At 36.1% G+C, this 22,388-nt stretch overlaps 1 protein-coding gene across 6 annotated transcripts in view; it reads left to right on the top strand.

Annotated features, from left to right (window-relative positions):
• Positions 1-22,388, top strand: part of LOC109110213 (RNA binding protein fox-1 homolog 3-like) — a 148,660-nt gene that overhangs the window by 93,514 nt on the left and 32,758 nt on the right. For all 6 annotated transcript variants that reach the window (XM_042747516.1, XM_042747519.1, XM_042747517.1 and 3 more), the window contains 2 exons: positions 14,918-15,160; positions 20,696-20,833. In XM_042747516.1, coding sequence (XP_042603450.1) covers positions 14,918-15,160; positions 20,696-20,833 — 381 coding nt within the window. The remainder of the gene's footprint in view (positions 1-14,917; positions 15,161-20,695; positions 20,834-22,388) is intronic.

The following is a 22,388-nucleotide window of genomic DNA, read 5'->3' as shown; positions in this document are numbered from 1 at the left end:
TCTTTATACTCCATCTAGAAGCCTGTGATCCTGTGGCTTTGTTGGTGGTCCCTCGCGTTAGGCTGAAGCGTAGAGGGGAGAGTGCATTTGTGGTTGCAGGGCCATGACTCTGGAATACCCTGCCTTTAGAGATTAGAATGGCCCCTTCCTTGGCTATTTTTAAGTCCTTGCTAAAAACCTATTTGTTTTCCTTAGTGTATTGACTGCTGTGATGTTAAATTTTTAAATGGGCGGTTTTAAATTTTTCTCTGGTCTGTTTATTGTGTATGTGTAAAATTCTTGCTCTTCTGTAAAGCACTTTGGTCAGCCTGGTGGCTGTTGTAAATGTGCTATACAAATAAAATTGAAATTGAACCTTTGCTATCAATAATTCTTGAATATACACAGTGCTTGGAAGTTTACTTCAAAATTGTAGTTCGCTGCTGATTACTGATTTACTACACGTTGTTCTTCTTCTCGTTGTTTTCCTATAGCAGCTAATGATCTGGAAGTCTCGCCCGTAGGATTTCTTCCAAGTTTAGGAATAAGGTGGAAACAGTTTGAACCATGTGACAGTTGAAAAACAAAGCAAAACAAAGTGGTTTTGCACAGGAATGCAGTCATTTTATGGCACGTCTTTGGTTACTCTAGATGTGATCTAACCCCAATCCCGAGCCCCGCTGTGGGTGTAGCATTACTCCAGACCAGGCCTCTTACAAACGCCTCCATCAATGATTCAGGGATTCACCCCTCGCCCAGCAGAAAGAGGGGCTCCTCGTGCTAATTAGACCGGCTCGGTGACAATCACATGGGTGCTAGAGATGGGGGAAGATGGATGGAGAGAGAGGCAAGCGGCAGTTAAGGAAGCTGACCGGTTCTTCAACCCCCAACTAGATCGGGGCAACCTGATTATTCGCTGCTCCCCCGGCGGTGTCATTACTGAGAGACAGTCATTAGTGTGCGCTGGAGGAAAGACTCTGTTCTCCCTCCGCTGGGAAATCTCAGCCTCTTAGACGAGCTCGAGGAAGAAAAGAGCATTAGGATCAGATCTCTTTACCTCCGATCGCTGGTTCACGCTCACGCAGAGCTGTGGAAACAGCCGTAATTCACTCGCGTAATGGCACAAACTGGCTCTGATTGCCAAATTGACACAGAGACGGTCGGAGACTTCATTTTTTCTGTTGCAGGGAGATGAAAAATTGCCTTTTTTGAGCCAAGTGACTTCTGCGTTGTTGAGTTGGTTTAGTGAGGAAGTTTTGATAACAAGACTGTGGCTGGAGAGCAAAATTAAATTCTGCCATGTGTCTTTTTTTAAGGTTTATTTAAGGTTTCTTTGTGGTTTCTTAGCTCGTAAATGCTAACTTTAGATTTAAATTTAGTTACGTCTTTCAGTCGGTTTTGCTCACTTTAACCTTACATCATCTCTTCAAAGTCAAAAAATAATAAGGCTCTGAATTATTAAATGAGAATATCCAATATTAATTTAAAATAATATTATACATTTTACTATATAGCTGTATATATTATTTTCATATGGAATGATGTGTAAATAAATAAATAAACCTAATAAATATAAAATATAAATCAGAATATCCAATATAAATCCAAAATAATTAAGGCCTATACAAAAATATTACATAGATCTATAATATAATATATAAAAAATAATATTGCCAATCAGTAAATACGTTTTAATGTAAATCAGAATATCCAGTATGAATTAAAAAAATTATAACTAAACATAATGTACTAAAATATTTACGTATGTATTACTATGTAATTTAAGATTTTATTTTACAATAATTATAGTAATTATACTAATAATAAGCTACACTATCTATATATATATATATATATATATATATATATATATATATAGAGATAGAGAGAGAGAGAGAGAGAGAGAGAGAGAGAGAGAGAGAGAATAAAAAAAATATATAATTTTGAGTTTTCTTTGATATTTTAATGCAAAGTAATATTTTAATTTTTTTTGTATTTTACTCACTAATATTTTCCCATGGCTAGTTTTATTTTTTATAACCTTTTTTGGTAATTTTGTACGCTGAATGTTAATTTATTAGGGCAAGCGAGCTGTTTTACTCTTTCGCCTTTTGACCAGCAGTTCATTCTATTTGTGTGCAGATTTTCATAAGTTGTGACCGAATGTGAATCCCACCAATCACAGTGGGAATGGCAGCTTTATGATCTGACCATAAAATCCCCGTAAATATTGTTTTTTTGGCCCACGTGAAGATTATGATGGTTTTGTCGGCAGTGTCGCTCCATCATTCCCACCCCGGCTGTTTCCTCCCTCACCGATCCTCCAGTAAAGTGGCATTTCCATTTTCAGATTGAATCGTTGCTCCTGTGTGAATAGAATGGAATTACACTGAGAAGCACTGATTGATTCTTACTGAACACAATAGTTTGAGCGCTCGAGTCATTGACACCTGCTGCCTCCTCCTGCTCCAGGAGCCTCTTTGTGTCCATTATGGGTGTTTATGGATGAGGGGGAATAGAAGAGGGGAAAAAAGACAGACAGGACCCATTTGAGATGGGTAGTGGAGTTTCAGAAATACAGGGAGCTTATGGTGGTCTTTTTTGTTTTTTATGATTTTTTTTTTAAACTTATGTTAATAAATGGATGGATGGATGGATGGATGGATAAATAGATGGTTAGAATTTGACTGTCCTTTCATATTTTAGTGCATATTATTTTATTATTATTTTCTCTCTCTGTGTGTGTGTGTGTGCGTGTGTGTGTGTGTGTGTGTGTGTGTGTGTGTGTGTGTGTGTGTGTGTGTGTGTGTGTGTGTGTGTGTGTGTGTGTGTGTGTGCAAATGTGAGTGTGTGAGAGAGACAGTGGCGTTTCAGAAATACAGCGAGCTTCAAGTGATGATGTCAGGTGTTAAAGGACTCATTATATGTTTTATGATACTTTCCCCTAAAGTTCACTTATACTGTTATTGAAGTGTGTTTCACTTGCAGTAAATGCTGTTTTGGACCGGAGAGGAAGTTTGGCATTGTGTTTTTGTAGCACACTGAGCTCTTGAGTCTCAGAAGATGAAGGCAGGATTGATTAGTGATGATCTGAGGCTGTAAGTGCTGTAAGTGTGGATGTAATGCGCTCAGGAACGCTCTCTGCTCTCATTACATGCATTAGAGCGCTATTAACAGCAGCCGGACTCGTCCACTCTCACACATTCACACTGTGCTGGGAGAGAAGAGTGTGTCCAGGTCTTTCCTGGAGGAGCCGTTCTGACTGATGAACACACACACACTGTTATCACCTCAGCAGTGATGTATGGATAATATGTGTGTTTGATATCTCTCTCCATAGCAGGGTTGTTGTCTAATTAGTGGTCCACCAATGTGGGTTTATATAATGTGATGACCGATATCCATTGAGCAGCGTAACAGATCCAATTCAGTATCATGCAGGTAATATAGTGGGTGTTATTTATAATGAAAAATTGTTTCATTATATAAATGCACACATATACGCACACACACATACAGATTTATGGTATTTAATTACGTTTTTGTTCTGTCAGTTTGTGTTCATGTCAGTAAAAAATACTCTGTACAACATGAGCAGCAGCTGGGAGAATGGTTTCCGTGCTTTGTCTGCTATCTTAAAAAAAAGTCTTAAATTGGCTCTTCATCATGAAATCATTCCCGTTTCTACTGAAAGTCATCATATGCTCATCTGCTCCATTACATTTCAGTCTTTCCCGTCTTAATCCAGCCTGGATTCTGTGATGATTTCTGATGAACCCGTGTGCGGCGTGAAATCAAGCCCTGCATTTTGTTGCTCATTTTTTTTAATGGCGTGAATCACGGATTTCAGCAAATGTCACACAGAGACGTGATTGAACGGTTTTAAGAGAATCACTTCAGTATAATTACTAACACTGAACCTAGTGTCATACTGAGAGATTACCAGCCTCTGAGAGATTCATGTGGGATAAGAACTTTTCAGAGTGTTTATGGAATATAGTTGTATTTCTGTTTCTGATGAAAGTTACCATTGGGTTGTTTAAATGATTCTAGTGTAAAATTCTTCTTGTTTTCTTATTTTCTGACTTTCTTGGCTGTTAGAAGATTTTCTTAAGAAATCTTAAGAACTTCTTAAGAATTTAAGAACTTGGATTTTGGAATTAATCTTCTTTCAGAATCATTTGGAATCACCCAAACACCACCGTCTGACATTTTCGAAAGAAAAAGAAAGAAAGAAAGAATCAGATGTACTTATAAATATCTGAGAACTTTTATATTTGAGAGTTATCAAGAATTGCATTTAATTGCTTTCGTAAAATTAATCATAAAAGATTCTTAAGAAAATTCTTAACATCTTTCTAAAGGTCTGTAATTTTCGAAAGTTTGCAAGAAAGAAAGAAAGAGTGAGAGAGAGACAAAGAAAGAAAGAAAGAAGACATTCTTAAGAAAATGTTTGAGATCTTTTATATTCGAGAGTTGCATTTAATTGCATTTAATTTATTTTGTAAAATTTATCATAAAAACATTAAGACAATTCTCAACATCTTTCTAAAGGAGATGTTGGGTTGGGCCCTTTCAGAATATTTATGACATAAAAAAAGTTTAATGAATTAATTGAAAACAACTTAAGAATTCAAATTCCTAAAAATATATTCACAAAAAAAAAAAAAAAAAAAAAAAAAAAAAAACCTGTTGAATGATTGTTAAAAAAAGAATGGTATCTTTAAGATTGATATTAAGATAAAACTTAAACATCATACATTTTTATAGTTCAGATAACCTCCAACCCATCTTAAATCCGCAATTGATTGGGTTGTTTCAAATGAATTGTTCATCTTTGGCAAGAACTATCTTGCAAACACCAAAGCCTGTCATTTCCTTAAGAGAATATTTGAGATTTATTTCAAGAAATTGCACTTAGGAGCATTCTTACAAACTTTTTGGAATTTATCTTAAGTTTCTTAACTTCTTTTTCGTAATCATTGACAAAAATACTCAAACACCTTAAGTTTATTTATTGCATCTGCACTGCCACTTTAATTTTCCTTCATGTAGCTCTGCGTCACTCTACAATGACATTTTATATACCGCTCTACCCAAATAATCATATTAGTACCTCAGGACTACTGTACTTATGAATACTTATAACTCTTAAGACTGTCTGCCTTTATTGTATCTGTTACTGCCACTTATGTGTATATAATGCTCTGTCCGTGTCTTTTCTGCCTATGGGCGCTGAAGTCACTCAAAAATCTCAGTGCTCTACACGTACGTCTATGTCTTTTATGTCTTGTTATTGGCACTGTATGTCTGAGCCTCGTCACAAGCATTTCAATGCCCAGTTTCCCCCAGTGTTAACTATGCAAATGACAAATAAATGCCTCTTGACTTGACTCTTGACAAAGCCTGTCGTTTTCATAAGAAACACAAAATTAGATGTCCTTAAGAAAATATTTGACAACTTAAAAATTTCAATAATTGCACTTAGGAATTCTTAACTTCTACCAACACTGCAATTTCTTAAGAATTTTTTATCACCTTTTCAAGTTCCTAGGAACATTCTTCTTACCACTAAGAGTTCTCCTAAATAGCATTAAAAAAAATAGCTTCGAGTCTCCTCTTAAAACCTATTCACAAAGTTGCTGAGACAAATTTTACTAAGGATTAGAGAGAAGTCTTAAGCTAAGGCTTGTTGCTATGGATGATGTCATTTTAGAATTTTAGAACAATATTGCACACAGTGATTGGCTGATAGTCTCTGTCAGAGATTTATTCATAGAAATATTGAAGAGTGCAATATTATGTTGCCATGTTCAAATAAATGTTTAAAAATAACAATGTTAATTGCCACATTCAAATAAAGATTTTAAAATGCAGACTAAGTGTCACTAATTAAACAAGTATGTGTTCAGCTAATTGTCAGCCTCTTACATGTATGCTGCACATACACAATTAGTGAATATGCATATAAACAGCCATTTAATTAACAGACCAGAATAATCACTTCTTACCCAACTGGTTAATGAAAACAATGATATAACCAAAGGAAAATTGGGAGACCTCCAAAACCAAAGATGATACCTTTAAATAAGCTCACTATTGTCAGATGTTTCTAAAATGTTTACGTTCCAAGGCAAATTGCTGGTAACAGCCGTTTTATGATAGTATGTGGTTTGGTTTTAGTGACCTAGGAGTCCTCTTCACTACTTCTAACCTTTCAGAGATTTAGGAGCTAGTTTTAGAGCTAAAACGCTTTGTGAAACAATCTTAGAGCAAAAAATTTAGGAGTCCTAAAATTAGGACTGGCAGGCCCATTGTTTTGAACATTTTCTCCTAAAATATGAGCTACTTTTAGCCTTAAGATGTTTTAATACGGGCCCAGATCTCCATATACACACACACACACACACACACACAGACAAACTCCAGCAACTCCAGCCAGAACGTCTTCCAGTCCCCTAACCTCCCCTAAATTTGATCACATGGCTCTCTGGCTTTCCTGCCACCTCAGCGTTTAGTTCTCTCCTCTGTAAATCTCTCTCTTCCTCCGGGCATCACAGCTGGCCGCTCTGATGTTTCCCACGCAGAAGGAGCCTCCGTCCATCCGGGCACTCGCGCTCTTTTATGTGTTTCTCAGCTGCGCGGATGGAGCCCCGAGGAGCCGCGCGCCGCGCTCCCTAAACCCTAAAAGCCTCTTCCAGAAAATTGCGCGCAGAGATTGGGCTAATAGATGTGCATCTGCTCCAACCCCGGCGAGCTCCATTGATTTCCAGATGATCTGGAGCCGTGATGGATTCGTTTTCCTCTTCATAAAACTCTTCACACTCCGAAGCGCGTCACGAGCGCCGAGAGACCGGCGTCCTGAAATGCAAACAGCCGCCCGATCTCTCGACCCGCGGTTCCTCCACACGCCGCTGCCGCTCTAATTGGCTGGGTTATGGAGTTGGGTGAAAGTTTGGAGGTGGGAACAGCTGGCGGAGGTTGACTCGGGTCTGAATCCGGTAATGTCTGCATCAATCTCCGACCCACACGCCTCCGTCCACCCACCGCCGCGACACAAACTCCTCGCGCAACTCTCCAGAAGTCCACCGATCAATCACGCAGAGCGAGATATCGATTTTCTCGCGCTCTCCACCTCCTCTTTCTCTCCATCCACTCTCTACTTCCACCTGTTTCCCTCCTTTTGTTTGAGTCCGTCATTGCAGTGTTGCACTTAAACACAACTTCACTACATTTATCAGCAGCTCAGCTGTTTAAAACAGATTTTCTACTAACTAACAGGTTTTTCAGCATGTGAAATTGACATAAAGTGTCACTTTTTTCCGTTATTCCAAAGCTACAATGTTTATCACACAAGTTTTCATGCATAAAATGATCTCAGAACAGCTGTTAGTAGTGAAAGTATCATGTTACTTTCAGTTCAGAAAATTGTATAAGAGCAGTTGAGAACTATTATATAAAAGCCAATCAGGATCTAATATTCAAAAGTGTTATGGTATAAGTCTGTTATTGTAATTATGTATTTGGATGGTTAATTTTCAATTCACGAACTCATAGCTCAATAATGTGTCATTGTCTTTGTGCAGATCATTTCTATAATTGTTTATATTTGATCTTGTTTTTACATGAATATTTTATTTTGCACATATATTTTACTAATTATTTAACATTTTAAATCATTTAATTTTAACAATACAATTCAAATTTATATTTTGTGCAGTGTACTGAAGGAGAAAATTACAATTGACTGACCGGCGCGTTTGCTCACAGGACCATGCAGTTAAATTAATCTGAATGAAACTGAGGAAGACATAAAACACACACACACACGCACGCGCGGTGGCTGTGGCATCAATTATGGGATGTATGTGGTCACCAGGCCTCCGTCCAATTGAAGACATTTAATTGGAGGAAGGCGATGAAGTGTGTCGTGTCTCAGTCTCTCAGCGGTCAGTAATGAGGCCAGCTGTGGGAGGTTTTGTCAGTTTGCATCATATTGTTTTACTGCTTAACTTTGTCTCATTAGAGCTTGTGAGTGCTGAATATCGTGTGTGTAGGACACACACACACACACACATATACCTTTATTATGTAACATCAGTCTAAAGTTTCAGCATAGAGAGAGATTTGCTTGAGAACATCTTCATTTGCTCTAAGAATAAAATGACAGGCTTTGACGTTTTCTGATCATATAGTGTGAGGTATATTTGTCTTAATGATATGAAGTATATGTCCATTTTTATGTCCATAATATTACATGAATAATGTTTAAAACAACAATAAATTCATTAAAAATCTTAACTTTGTGGATTTAAGACTAGTTAGAGGTTAGGTGGACTCATAAAACTAATAAGAATAAAAAAATAAAAAAAAATAAAAAATGAAACAACATTACTAAAATTTTACCTAAAATAAAAAACACTTTATAATAAGGTCACAGAAGTTAACACTAGTTAACTAAAATTGACTGACATTGAGCAATTAATTTGTTGCAGTACTGTATATATTAATCTTTATCTAATAAATGCAGTTATAAATACTAATCAATACCAATAAATGCAACTGTGCAAATTTAGTTAATAAATAAATGTTACTTATAATAAAATAAAATTAAATGTAAAAAATACTCAAATTTTATTACAGTAAGTGTCCAATACCTTGTTTCTCTAACTTGATGTACTAAAATAACTAAAACTAAAACTGAAATAAAAAAAAATAAGAATGATATAGACATTTATAATAATTACAATAATAATAAGATACAACAAAATGACAAAAAAAAAAAAAAAAAAAAACTAAGATTAAATTAAATGCTTTTTGTGTGTGTGTGTTAACTAATGTGGTTAACTTCTGTTAACTAACTGAACCTTCTTTTCAGGAATCTGAATTATTCTTAAATTTTGTCTTATAAAAAAAAAAAAAAAAAAAAAAAAACTGTAGTTTTTAAAAGTATTTCCAGGAATATTCTTAATTTCCAGGAACTAAGACATAAAGAAGAGTTTGAATCTTGTGAATGTTTGGTGTTCTTGACTGGGATGTCATCGGATCAGGCAGATCATCCGGACAGATTTTCTCAAGCTCTCAGGAACGATCTCTCTTCTATCAGAGATAATTACACTTAATAACCGTCCCATTAACAAGATGAGGATCATGCATCATTAACACTTTTATATCCTTCATATCTTCATCTCTGAGCGCCTGAGGGAAAGCGAACATGAGTTCATTTCATCCTCCATCTGAACCAGAGCAAACACTCTTCTGAGCAGAGATATATTTCATTATATTTCTGTCACACGCATGTTCACGTGAGAGTACAGTTCCAGCGGGTGATGTAGGCGTAGTGTAAACTCCGGTGGGAAAATTCTAGTCTCGCGACAACCAGGTTTTGTTTACAGCAAAGGAGAACCAGTCTCCTCTTGACTTATATTGAAATCCTCTGACATTTTTCTTTACAAATCCACGTTTTGTACTTCCTAATCATGACCAGTGTTTTGTTTAGCTCTCTCCTCTGCGTTTCCGCGTTTGTCACTTCTCACCGGAGCTTGTGCTATGCTTATGTCCTACGTCTTCTGCTGGAACACCACTCTCTCATGAACGAGTGTATGACAGTTAGCGGAAGCTAGAGATTACACTTTGTAAAGTTTTAAATATGGATATTCTTCTTACACAAACACATTAACTCACTTCAGGCCTTTATTAACCCCCCGGAGCCATGTGGAGCACTTTTTATGATAGATGGATGCACTTTTTTGGTCTTCAAAATCTCGACCCCGCCTTCATTGCCATTATAAAGCTTGGAAGAGCCTAGTCTAATTGTTTTCTTCTAAAAGAAGAAAGTCCAACCTGATCTCCCTGCAGTTCGTACATTTTTGACATGATGGCTAATTCGTACGAACTCACATGAATTCGTGCAATTTGTGAAAAATCGTACGTATTTTACAAGGATACAAATTCATAGGATTTCATACGAAAGGACCACACCTAACCCTGCCCCTGAACTTAACCGTCACAGAAAACATACAAAATCATAAGAGTGAGGTCGTACGAATTAGCCACCTTGTAAAATACATACAAATTGTCTATGAGACAGCGTTGGAAAGTCATATACAACTATCCCTTTAATGAACTTCTCAGTTATATATGTGTTAGCTTTCTGATGAGCTGAGTTTTACACAGACACTCGCATGTTGTCTTCAGGAAATGATGTTCGCAGATGTTCTGGCCTGGTTTATTTCTTAATAACTGTGATTTTAAGTTGAATTGGAGTAACTAATTTGCACGTTTGGGTCATGGCAGGTTTCTCTCAGTCAGGATGTGCTGCGCTCAGGACGGTGGAGGGTTGCTCTGTGTGTTTGTGTAGGATGTGTGTGTGGTCCGCTGAGAGTCACAGGCCGCCTCGCCGTGTGTCATAAGAGTTTAAAATGATCTTCTGTCTTTGGGCTTTATTAAGACACTTTCAGCTCTGGGTCTCGGAGGATGAAACTGCTGTAGACCTTTACTGCCACGCTGCAAACTTCCAAAACACACACACACACACATCTTAGTGTGAGAACATAAAGTTTTCTCAAAAAGTTTTAAAACTGAAATAAAAATTAAAGCTAAATATAAATATTTTGAATATTTCAGTAAAATGTTAATTAAAAAAAAAAAAAAAAAAAAAATATATATATATATAAATCTTATTCAAAATATTAACAAAAACTATATTAGAATATAAATAAAACTGGATGACTCTAACCCTGACTAATGACTAATTGTAATCTAATTATTTTGAAAGAAATTTAGTAGAAATATCTGATATCAAGTTCAGAAGAAACTCATCTGTGAACTGAAATCTTCTGAGCAACTTTGGCCAATACATCTTTCCTGTCTCAGCAGATTTCTCTCACTCGTTAGTTGTGAAATTTCTCAAGTTCAGAAGGTCTGAGGTCAAACGGCGAGAGCGACGCTGAGACATTGAGGGCTGTCAACTCTTAGACATAGACGCCTGTTGGGGTCAGTGTCTGAGGTCAAACGGCGAGAGCGACGCTGAGACATTGAGGGCTGTGATGTTTTCGGCAGAGCCGCTGAGACTGAGGACAGACAAGCTGTTTGTTTTGCCAAATTTATTCTCTCACAAATGAGGTGTAAAAACGACACAGCGGAGCTTTCAGCTGCGCAGAATGTAGACTAATAAGCAGCAGGCGATGGACAGAGCTGCTGTAAATTGGCCTGCTGCCCCTCGGCTGCTCTTTCTTGTGTTGTTGAGCAGTAATTGGAGGGAATGAGGGGGATCCTCCAGCACTTGCTGCTGGTTAACCCTGAGCTGCTGCCTTATTTTACTGGACTCTCAGGTGGAAATGATCAAGTGATTCCTGCTGCCCGACCATTTGCTTCCTCCTCCTAGCGTTCAGTTGTAATTTAGTTTTACATGATCACCTTTGTAAGGAAACTGGATGTCTTATACTTTTAAGACACACTTCTGGGTGTAAATTACACTATCGTTCAAAATTAAATATATATATTTAATTAATTTTAAAAAATGGTCAAGACACATTCAGTCTATTCCGAATAAATTCTATTCTTTGTTGTTGTTGTTGTTGTTGTTTGTTTGTTTCATTAAAAATAATCCTATTAATTCAAAATATAAATATTAAATTATAATATATATAAAATTTAACGCTATTAATATTGTATTCATCATAAAAAATAATGCAACCTAGCATGTAATAGTAAATTTCAAGCTTTACAAAAAAGACCAATCAATTTATAAAATGAGTTGTAAGCTAAATAAATAAACAAATATTTATATATATTAAATATATTTTTTTATATATTATATTTATATTATATTATATTATATTATATTATATTATATTATATTATATGTAATTGAATTTGTATTTAAATAAATAAATATGTATAATGCCATTGTCATTTGAAAATGCCATTTAGTTTGTTCTTCATTTGCTTTGATGACAGCACATGGATATACAGTATTAGTTATACCATTAACTTAATTTTACATCAAAACATTTCTGTTTTCACATTTTCAAACTCTTGAAACATTTTCTTTTTTCCCCTTTAGGTATCAATTGAATCTCGGACTTTGGACTAAATATACAGTACACTTGTATAATTTTACTACAAGTAACTTCTCATAAAAAAAAATTAAAAAATCTTGCCAACTCCAAACTTTTGCAGTTGTGTACTGTATTTCTATTATAACTTGTGTGTATTAATGTAGTTTCCATGGTTGAAGCTGCTGAATACTGATTATCTCTTAATATGTAAATGTGGGCGGTCATATGTTAATGAGCTTATGATGTGATGTTATAAATCGTAGGAGGAGTGCAGGAATGAATGGCTCAGCGCTGGTCTGGTGTGATGAGTGTGTGTGATTGTGTGGGATGTGAGGGCATCGGCGCTGGACTCGCGGGGTTGAAGGTCTCTCTCCGTCTCCTCTGATTTACCAGCCTCTTTTTTCTCGTCTGGTTCATCTGCCCTCAGAAAATGTGTTTGTCACACACTTCAGAGCGGCAGCAGAGATCACACACTGCAGCAAGCGCGGCTTTGTGTTTCACTAATAAGCTCCTTCTCCCCGTGTGACTCGCAGCGCTGCCCTTTTAAAGAGCCTGTGTGTGTGTGTGTGTGTGTGTGTGTTTCGCTGCTTTGAAACTCAATGCTGCTTTGTACCATCTTTTGTGTTGCGTCATGAAAGTGTGTTTTCAGAGTTGTTAAGTGCGCTGGATAGGTAAGTTTAGTTTGTGCACTTTTGAGACTGGAATACTTATAGAAGGGAAGCTTGTTTCTGCTACAGAATGCAAAATAAAAAAGTAATTACAACTTTTTATCTTACAATTCTGACCTTTTTTCTAACAATTTTGTGTTTATATCTCACAATGCTGCCTTTTTTTTCTCAAAAAAACTGACTTTGTTCTCATAATTTTGAGTTGATATTTCACACTTTTCTCTTGCAAAAAAATTAAAAAATATATAAATAATAATAATCTGAATAACAATAACTTTGAGTTGTAAGATAAAAAGTCTGAAATACTAGCATATTACTAAAAAAAAAAAACTACCTACTAACCTACTAAATACTACTTGATATGTATGTTTTAAATGTATATGAGCTAATATTTTATATTATGTACATTTTTGGATTTTTTTTTTTATTTTTTTGTGATTTTTACTTTTATTGTATTTTAATAGCATCAATTTGGACTTCTTGTTAATACTGTATTAGTAGATTTTTACTACTTATTTTCCATATTTACACTGCTCAAACTAAAATGTATTTTAGTTTATATAACATTTATTTAGTGGTAACCCTAACTTACAATAAATAAACATTAAAACAAATGAAATAAACTGAAATAAAGTGAAATATTAAACAATTTAATTCAGCTCATTGCAAAGGAAACCTTTTTTGTTTAGTTTGTAAACAAAACTGATATAAAAATTTATTAAAACTATAAAAATGACAAAAATACACCATATAATAGTGGAGGATATAAGAAATAAAACCTAATTAATATTGATTAAAAGCTGTAATAGTCTCAGTGATGCTGAAGTGACATTGATTGATTTGAAGTGAAAGTAAACTGACTGAGCACTGATTTCACTCACCCTGTATCAGCTCCAGATGCTCTGAGCTTTAATTGGGACCTGTGGTTTGTTCAGGATCTCTCTGTGTAGCTGTAATTCGCTCTCATTCACGGCGGCTGACGACTCTCGCCTCATTAAGACACCAGGAAAGATCTCCAGCAACAACAGCCAAGACAAACACGAAATAAGCCCAACTAGAGGAGACAATGGAGAAAATCAAGTGCATTTATCTTCCTCCTGCGTTCAGAGATTTCATTCGCTTTATCTGTTTAATATAGATTCTTATTTTTGGTTCTTTTTTACCCATAAGTCATATTTACACTCACACATATATATATATATTGCTCATGTGTTTTTTGCTGAGTATCATATTGGATACAACAGGCTTTTTAAGGCTTTATAATAATCAGTAAAGATGTCACAGCAAAACGACGTGAAGCACAAGCTGAAGGTAAAAAGGCTTTATACTCACTAAAAAAAGTCTAAACTATCAATCAGATGACAGAAGGCATGTAGTTTTGATCATGATGATCATTTAGAGGCTTTAGAGATGTATCATATATGATACCGCAGGCTTTACAGAGTTGACTATAGCGCAACGCTTGCAGCTTGACAAACAGCACTGAGCAGAAAGTGTTTATGTGAAGACGCGTCTGAGCGCTGTTAGCATTAGTAACCTGTCAGGAAAATCAAAGCCATAAGTAAAATGATTTCAATTATTCTCATCAACCAATTATCAAGCGTCTCCGCACTGTTGAAAGTCCCAGTGGCCTCTGGTCCTCGGAGCGGCTTCTACAACACAGAGTCTGTTCATTAGGAATGATCAAGCGTGTCTGTAATCATCCGTGAGATGTGATCGTTGTTTTCCTGGCCTATTTAAAGTGCGGGGCGGCCGAATTCCCCAATCGGCCCATCAGAGGCGCAGATAAAAATGCCTCATCACTCGCCTCAGACATGCACTGCATTGTTGGGATTGAACATATGGAGCTTGCTAGATTGCTTACAAATTGTAGTTTGTTACTGATTACAAATCACCCGATGAAAATTGTGGTCAGTAATGTAATCTAGGTTACTTATTTTAGGTGCTACTTTTGGATTACTTTTAGATTACTTTCTATCACATAAACAAACAATAATAAACATGAAAACAGAAGTGACATGGTCAAAGTCCTTCCAGGTTTTATTTTATTTATTTATTTAATGTTTTTTTTCAGCTATATCAGCAGTGTACATCAGATGCATGGGTTGCAAATTAATTTACATGAAATTTATATGGCTATTATATATTGTGACATATGCAAAGGCCACAGGGTTTAATGAATGCTTTCATTTGCTTGTGTGTTTGCAGGGTAATCAGGAGGCCAGCAATCCAGCGGACGCGATGGCCCAGACTTACACTCCGCAGTTTGCTCATCCCCCGCAGAACGGCATCCACGCCGAGTTCACCGCGCTTCCCACGCAAGACTACGCAGGACAGAACCGCGTCCCGGATCACGGCCTGACGCTCTACACGCCGGCACAGACCCACAGCGATCTGGTCAACGCCGACAGCAACACGCCAGCCATCAGCAGCAGCAGCAACACAGCACCGGTGGGTCAAATACACATCATATACAGTCAAGATACTCTTCGGATTGCAATATGTCTTTCTCAGGATTTCTGTCTAGTTTTTCAATACAAGTTTCTAAAACATTCCTTTATCAAGATGCATTCACTTGAGAAGCTAAATTACTTTTGAGGTCTTATAAGGTCTTGTTTTCTGAAAACCTGTTAGGTACCAATGGATCGCAGTGATAATTTCAAGATATGGAATATCATTTCAGGAGAATATATATTTTGACCATGATTTGACACATTTGACAATGATTTTCAGTTGTTGTTTATAAGTAATGTAGTTAGCTTTTTCGACCCTGTAAAGCCTGACATATAAAAATAAGCCATATATTAACTATAATAATAGTAGTTGACAAAAAGATTGAATCCATATTATAAGCATAAGCTTTTAAAATGTGGGTGATTTTTGACCCGTAACACCAGATTAGGTGAAGGATTTTCAGCGTTGCTACCCTTTGGAATAACATGCACTGATGAATTGTTCAATCAAAAAGACCACAAACATGCATTAAGAATGTAAATTTGGGTTTCAGCTGCAAATCTTATTGAGTTCACACCAGAAGCATCACTTGAACTTCATCTGATGAACCTGTGTCACAGAGCATCTGAAAGTGGACAGGGTTCATCTCCCATAAGTCACTGTAAAATATTGAGATGATGCAGTGATTATGAAGCCGTGGAGGAAGCTGTGCATGAGCAGGTGTGTGAGGAGCTGCTGTGTTTTGGGAGTACACGCTCCTCTGTCCAAAATAATGAGGCGAGAGTGAGCGTTTGACGCCACTGTAACGACGTGTCACCCTTGCTGCGGTTGGAATGACATCATCACTGTCATGTATTACTTGCTTCCGCTCGCAGACAGAGTGACACAGAATAAGTGCCGTGTCTGTTTGCATCATTCCTGCTTCATGCAGTTGGGACGTTAATTGATGTTTCTGTGCTGAAGACTCGTCTAAATACCAGCACTATGTATTCAGTGCATTGGTGAGTGTTAACACGAATGCAGTGCAGTGGTCTTTATAAAGTTCCTCTTGGCAGTTTCATTAGTTTTTGAGGCCTTGTTTAGCATGTTGCATCTTTAATAAGAAGCAAAGTGTAGTTTTCTCTGTGGTTGTGCTCAGAAAATGGTCTCGTCTTTCTGTAAAGTTCTTTTGGATTTCTGCTTTCTCTTTTCCTCCTGGCCTGTTTTCTTTATGCGTGTACATGGTGTAGCATGAATAATTTAGCGTAGCAGAAAGGTGGACACGCTCACTAGTTAATCTCATTGGGCCGGGTGGATTTCTCTCTCATAGTCTTTCTGTGGCTGATAATGGTTCTCAGACGCTCACGGCCCTGTGCTTAAACCTCATTATAAAAGATTATTGTGCTGATGGAGAGTGTGGCTTATTAAAAGTGCTTCAAAATAACTTTACATATTTTTTTATTTATTTTTTTTTAAAAAAAAAAAAAAATATATATATATATATATATATATATATATATATATATATATATATATATATATATATATATATATATATATATATATATTTTATTTTGTGTGTGTGTGTGTGTGTGTGTGTGTATATATATACATTTAATTTTATAATTTATTGCTATTGATATTTTATTGCTATTTTGCTATTTTCTAATTCACAACCTAAATGGGAGTTTTGTTTTATTTTATTTTATTTTATTTAATTTAATTTAATTTAATTTAATTATACTTTACTTTATTTTATTTTATTTTATTTTCAGTTAGCGTTTCAGTTTAATGTCACCATTATTGAAATGAATGTGTTTTAATGTGAAATTAAAGCATAAATCTTATTATATATACTGAGGTTTATGCTTACAACAAGAAAAACAAATTATTACAAATACATACATTTTATAGAATCAAAGCATGTAAAACTAGAGAAAATTGTAGCTCTCCAAACTGGAAAAAATAGGTCCTTGTACTGCAGGTGCGTAGAGTCAGTAGGATCCACTGGATCAGTGTGTGGTTAGCTCTGCTGACCATAAATTGAACAATATTTAGTGAGGTTTATGCTTACAACACACTGTATCCGGTTCACCCAATTTTCTCGTCCTGTTGACAAATTTGTTTAGTTTTTCGTGTGTTAAAGGGGTCATCGAATGCCCATTTCCACAAGTTGATATGATTCTTAAGGGTCTTAGCCATTTATGTTTTTAAGATACTGAAAAAAACACAAATGTCAGGGCATGTCAAAACTTCTCCAGGGCCCCAAAACACCCTCAGACCCCAGAGGGTTAATAAAAAGTCTATAACATACTTTGGTTAAAATTTCTCAATGGTAGTGTAAAACAACACCCTTTTTACCCTTTCAAAAGCAGCTCTGTTCACAGCGATTAATTTCGGTGCATGTGCCTTTAAATGTTAATGAGCTCTGCTCACACCGCCCCTCTCTTCCGTGGGGTGAAGAGCCGTTCTAATGAACTTTAGCCACATTCAACGTGAAACTTGTTAATTAGCACATTATTAGTAAAGGCGATTTGCAAAGATTAATTTTTAAAAACCTTATACTCACTTTTTCTGTTGGTGAAGCTGGATCACGAATGATTCGCGCAAACATGGATGCATTTATGTAGATAGGGGGCGCATTCCCTTCAGAAACAAACATAATCCACTGCGTCTTCAGCGGCTCAGATGTCGGGAGTAAATGTTGACTGTTCATTATTACATCCAACAACAGAACACCTCAATCGCTTTAGAGACATTCATGTCTACAGTACATCTGCTCCATTGGTGAAACAATGGCGGACTGTCAATCAACTGTTCGTGGGAGTGGCCTTCGTCCGTGTGATGTCACACAGCCAAGAATCTGAGATCTTGATAGAATAGATGAGTCTTGATCTGAGACAGCTCTCATGATTTATTGGGATTGAAAAATAACACTGAGTGGATTTTTATCGTTATTGGGTGGTTGTGTACACACACTGCCAACACACATTTATGTTCAAACAACATGTTCAAAAAAAAGTGAATTTAGCAACCAATGACCCCTTTAAGCTTAAATCTAACCATTTAGTAAGAATTATGCTTACAAGAAGATTATTAGATAGAAAAAAAGAATAAGATGGAAAGAGAGCTAAAGCTAAATCATTGTTTGATATTAACCTCCACACAGCCGCGGGGGATGAGCGTCCTCCCATTACCCAGGGTGCAGTGAGGGCGGGAGGGGCGGGAGCGGGGCTGGTGGCCCCGTCTTCACCTGCGGCCCCAGAAACACACTGGCAGAGCGATGGAGTCAGACAGCTGTCAGTGAGAACAGTGCGTGTCAGAGCGCAGGCGAGAGCCATAAAAGAGCACAAACGAGCCTCGTTACTGCCGGGACAGTGATTATCATAATGGCAACAATAAAGCTGACGGTCGTTACGCTGGTGATGATGATGGTGATGATGATGCTGGGGTGATTAATGCTGGGAGATAAATGAGAACGATGTATCACACTCCTCCCTGCAGCGGAGCAGCGCGTTGAGTGTGTGTGTAATGAATTATGTACTGCATGTGTCTGCATGCACATACGTGTGATCATAAATCACGCGCCGCATAAGTCCACACCAGCATGTGTTTCGCATGTACAGAAGAAAAAAAAAAAAAAAAGGTGCATGTCAGAAAACTTGTAAGGAAATGTTTGGTTCATATTTCACCCTAAAATCAAAAGAAATAATAAGAAAGAAAAAAAATCCACCAATTCTCATTTCTGTAATGTCAATAATAATAATAATAACAATAATAATATGATAATTTAATTTGAAACGTGTTCCGGTCATAGTTCACCCTGAAATCAAAAGGCAAATAAGTAATTCATATTTTTAGAACATTATTTTATGACTTTTATACAGATTTCCCCATTTCTCATTTCTGTAATGGAGAGAAAAAGTATAAATAATGTTATTTAAATTACAGGATTTGTTGTATTTTTATATGCCATTACGTTGCTGATTTAAAACAAAAAAACATATATAACAGTACTTTTTATGACAATAACATTAAAAAATGACACTATTACAGTAATGGGAATATAATGAGAATCATCAATGCGAACTATAAACAAACATATGCGTTACAGTAATGAGATTTTGGGGTGAAAATGTGTTTACTGGCTTTATTTATTTTATTTATTTATTTATTTTTGTCAGTGCAATGCAATAGTGTTAAAATAAGGTTTAATTTTGTCATGTGTTTTTGTGATATCTTTTTATTTATTTATTTATTTATTTTTCCATGCATGCATTTGTGAGAACCAGTAGTATTTATAATTTACAAGTGACCAGTGTTATTTTAGTACAAATTTGATTATATTTGTATTAATAGTTTTAAATAGTTTTTGTTTTGTTTTCATTTTTTTCAGGTTTTTGTCATTTTTTATTATCCATTTTATATAGGTTTTATATATATATATTATTATATATATATTGTAATATCTGTATAGTTTTTTTTATCGCTATTTTTTTTTTTTTTTTTTTTTTAAATTAAATTAGTTAAGTACATATAGTTAAACTAAACAAAAATGAGAAATGCTGAGAATGTTATTTAAATTAAATAAGCTTAAGTTTTTATTTTATTTTATTGAAGTTCAGTTCATTTTTATTTTATTTTAAGTAACAAGAACTGTTTTTTTATGCTTTTAGTTAACTATAATATTTGAGACCTGCAGCAGATGAGTTTTTCAGTGAATAATGACTTAAATTTGTGTCGTTTCTCTCATAAAGCATCATCAATTGCATTTGCAATATTTCTACCATTAAATCATACAGGATACTTTCATGTTTCCGTGAGATTTGTCAAATTACTGGCAGAACTGACTGCATGTATTTGCACGCGTGCCACACAGTGTGTTTGTATGTGTGTGTCTCCGTTACGAGCTGATGCAATAATGTTGGTGCTGTGTGTTGATGTTTTGATGAAGCCAGCGATGCTCTGGGGAGATTTGTTGATGTTGTTGCCATTGTGTGTGTGTGTGTGTGTGTGTGTGTGTGTGTGTGTGTGTGTTTGAATGAATCTGAACATTTTTTACCTCAATGATGACATTCTGATGACATGCTGCTGTAAGCGAGCACATGAAAATGATTTTGTGTGTGTGTGTGTCGTTCTGCTCGACTGAGCTAGCGGAGAGAGAAAACATCTGTCACACACGTCTGAAGTTTCATTTGTGGCGGATCATCAACATAATGATGGAAACAACAAGCCAATGGCCTCCAAGAGCGTGAGTGTGTGTGTGTGTGCAGGATATTTGTCAGTATATCTGGTGTGCTTGGGCTCCTCAGACAGTAACAGGTGGAGATTAATAATCTTATTGTAGATGCATGACCTCAGGTAGGCCACCATAACTCAACGTCTGTTTAGCCGCGTTCCGCTGGAGTGAAAAATGATAGCCATGGATAAGTAGGCTAACTTACTATCCTTCATCTTTTTTTTTTTTTTATTTTTCCCTTTTCTTTCGTTGTGAGTTTAACCTGGAGGCACTCATGAACGGACGGCTCTTTTGTTTTTGTTTTGCTTGGACAGACGGAAGACGTGACGCAAACAGAAGTTTCCCAGCAGGTGCCGCATTCAGAGTCCACGGAAAAACAGCAGCCCAAACGATTACACGTGTCCAACATCCCCTTCCGCTTCCGTGACCCGGATTTACGGCAAATGTTTGGGGTGAGTTTGAGAACTTCCTGCACTATAACACATGATAATGAAAGTGAAAGTGACGTGACATACAGCCAAGTATGGTGACCCATACTCGGAATTCGTGCTCTGCTTTTAACCCATCCAAAGTCACACACACACCAGTGAATACACACACACACACCGTGAACACACACCCGGAGCAGTGGGCAGCCATTTATGCTGCGGCGCCTGGGGAGCAGTTGGGGGTTCAGTGCCTTGCTCAAGGGCACCTCAGTCATGGTATTGAGGGTGGAGAGAGAACTGTACATGCACTCCCCCCACCTACAATTCCTGCCGGCCTGAGACTCTAACCATTAGGCCACGACTTCCGACTTTTAGCCAGCAGCCTCTTTCCTGGTTTCATCACCTAAGGATTCATACTCTTTAAAGGAACTGTTCACACAAAAATGTGCTGAAAATGTATTCATCCTCAGGCCATACATGATGTAGATGAGTTTTTTTTGTTTTTTTTGTTTATCAGATTTGGAGAAATGTAGCATTGCATCAGTTGTTCAACAATGGATCCTCTGCAGCGAATGGGTGCCGTCAGAATAAAAACAGCTGATAAAAACATCACAATAATGCACAAGTAATCCTCTCCACTCCATCAGTTAACGACTTGTGAAGAGAAAAGCTGTGTGTTTCTGATAAACAAGTCCATTATAAGATGTTTTTAACCTCCATCCTCTATCCATAATATTGCTTTCTGGACAACAAAACCAGTCATAGGGGTCTTTTTTTAATTATTATTGAGATTTATACATTGCTTTATAAATAAGCTTTCCATTGATGTATGGTTTGTTAGGATAGGAAAATATTTGCCTGAGATACAACTGTTTGAAAATCTGGAATCTGAGAGTGCAAAAAAAAAATCGAAATATTGAGAAAATCACCTTTAAATTCAAACTAAGTTCTTACCAATGCATATTACTAATCATAAATGAAGTTTTAATATATTTATGGTAGAAAATTAAATATTATATATATATATATATATATATATTTCTATATATATATATATATATTCTATATATATATATATATATTATATATATAGAACATGAATCTGTCCTTAATATCCTAATTGAAAAATTTTGGCATCATAAAAGAAAAATGGATATTTTGACCCATACAATGTATTGTTGGCTATTGCTACAAATATACCCCAGTGACTTAAGACTGGTTTTGTGCTCCAGGGTCACACATGTTGATGGATTTTGCATTATTCACAGCTTTTCACTTCTCAAGATGTTAATTGACAGACTGGAGTGGTGTGGATTACTTGTGGAGGTAACTCTTTATTTTAAGGTATCTTTATTACACGTTACATTTACTTATTATTATAATAACAATTAATTATGCATATTTACATGCAAGTAACCCTAAGCCAAGCCCTAATCCTAAACATAGTAACTACATGTAGTTAATTAATATTAACACCTTAAAATAAACTCTAACCCTTGTAAATTATTGTGATGTTTTTATCAGCTGTTTGGACTCTCATTCTGGCGGCACCCATTCACTGCAGAGGATCCATTGCTGA

This window comes from Cyprinus carpio, chromosome B21 (assembly GCF_018340385.1).
Source record: "Cyprinus carpio isolate SPL01 chromosome B21, ASM1834038v1, whole genome shotgun sequence".
NCBI classification, from domain to species: Eukaryota; Metazoa; Chordata; class Actinopteri; order Cypriniformes; family Cyprinidae; genus Cyprinus; species Cyprinus carpio.
Note: the sequence above shows the minus strand (reverse complement) of the source record. Positions and strands in the feature narration are given on the sequence as shown.